General features: G+C 39.7%; 1 protein-coding gene across 1 annotated transcript in view; it reads right to left on the minus strand.

Annotated features, from left to right (window-relative positions):
* GUCY2F (guanylate cyclase 2F, retinal) overlaps positions 1 to 1,808 on the minus strand; it is a 39,479-nt gene that overhangs the window by 11,043 nt on the left and 26,628 nt on the right. Inside the window, exon 16 of the mRNA XM_027904948.1 lies at positions 64 to 162. Coding sequence (XP_027760749.1) covers positions 64 to 162 — 99 coding nt within the window. The remainder of the gene's footprint in view (positions 1 to 63; positions 163 to 1,808) is intronic.

Here is a 1,808-nt window from a genome sequence, read left to right on the forward strand (position 1 = left end):
TTCTTCATCTCTCTTGAGAAGTTAGTTCAACCACCCACCCCAGGGACTGTCCCAAATACTCACGCAGGCCCGTGGACTCCATCCGTGACGCCGTGTTCACCGTGTCTCCGAAGAGGCAGTACCGTGGCATAGTCAGCCCCACCACGCCTGCCACACAAGGACCTGAAAGACACATCATCTGTGTAACCCCGATGGTACTGCACAAATCTTGGGGCTCACTGACAAACAAATCTCATCCTCTCCTCTGACACCCAAAAAGCCACTTGGGAATACAGAAGAAGGGTTTTTTTAAAGATCTCACTGGCCTCAGTGCTTGCTATAACCTATCAAAAATTAAACACTGCTCTGGATTACACACTGGTGTTTTATGCCTGAGGAAGGCCGTGTGTGATAGGAGCTTAGTTTACCATCATCTAGGATAAGTTTGTCCAGAGTTCATGGAAACTCAAGGATTACTATAATCTCACTTTATAAAGACCTTTTTCCATGTGAGAAAACAAAAGTTTGGATCCTATAATATGCCCTGTATCCCACTGAAACAAGATTAAAAATCAGCCTTGGAATTCCAGAGGTGCTGGCAGCACTCTAGACCACCCTGTGTCCCCTCCTTGGAAAGGAAAACATCATTAGCTTGCCTTTCTAGCCAAAACCTGTTTTTTTTTCCTTTATCTCATTCTTTGTACAAAATCCATTCACATCCAAAATAGCTTCCAAAGGATTGGGGCCAAGTTCTCAGGGAGAGGTATGTGTGCAGGATTCACAAGAACATGCACACACTGAGAGATGAAATGTGTGACAGCCAAACATTACAGACAATTGACATCCACTTGGCTTAGCTGATGTTTAGACTGCACTCTGAAAGATAAGATGCTAAATTTCATCGCCCACAATATAAAATATCAGGCCTGCAAAATAAACGCAAAAACAAACAAACAGAAAAATCAGTGTAAGGAGTTGTGGGGTTTCCTGCAGAGAAAAGACAGGAGACACTGTATTTTCCATTAGGTGCATTTATGAGACATGCCTTTGCCTTTTCAATGTCATGATCCTTCTGAGTTAAGATTTAGTGTAACTGATATCTAGGAAATCTTTTGCCATGCAAGTTTACAAGAGATGTGAACATCATGCATCATCAACAGTACCTGAAATGATACTGCAGATAAGGTTGTATGTTAAAATGTTGGAGGTTTTGTGGGTTAAAACATTTGGTTTTAAAACAGTAGTAATAACAATTGTAGCCCAATTTACAAGTGATCAGTTACTTGTTTTAGTACAATCTAATTTTACTGTGATTTTAGCCTTATTTACAAAAATTGATTCTTTCAGATACATCTTAAGGACAGTGAAATTCCATAGCTGAAAGCTACGGGGAACTTTGCAAGGACCCCTATTGTTGTGACCTCTGAAAAGTTGTTGCTGCATAAAGTTACCGGATTTTAATATACTTTATGAGGATGCAAACTGAGAAGTGAGACAGATTTTAACTCTTGCCTGATAAAGCATTGCTAGATTAAAGATTAGGAAAAAAAAAAGAGATAGGAAGAATACCAAAAATGTTCATACCAAAAATATTACAAGGGCTTAAACAGCATGTCTAGATCAAACACAGTATGCGGAGGCTGATGGAGATCACAGGAACCCGATTAAGGGTTTGTTTTTTTTCAACTGTCATTGAACCTTGGACAAGACACTGCTGATCAGAATCTCTTCCAATTTAATTCCCATCCTTATCAGTACTTTCTAATTTGTTTCAAGCTTTTCAGGAGAGGAGCTATATCCATCACAGGAAGTTTTTTCAGGTTTTAGTC

This window comes from Empidonax traillii, unplaced genomic scaffold (genome assembly GCF_003031625.1).
Source record: "Empidonax traillii isolate 1590-97213 ecotype Southwest subspecies unplaced genomic scaffold, ASM303162v1 scaffold1105:size522451, whole genome shotgun sequence".
In the NCBI taxonomy this organism is placed as follows: Eukaryota; Metazoa; Chordata; class Aves; order Passeriformes; family Tyrannidae; genus Empidonax; species Empidonax traillii.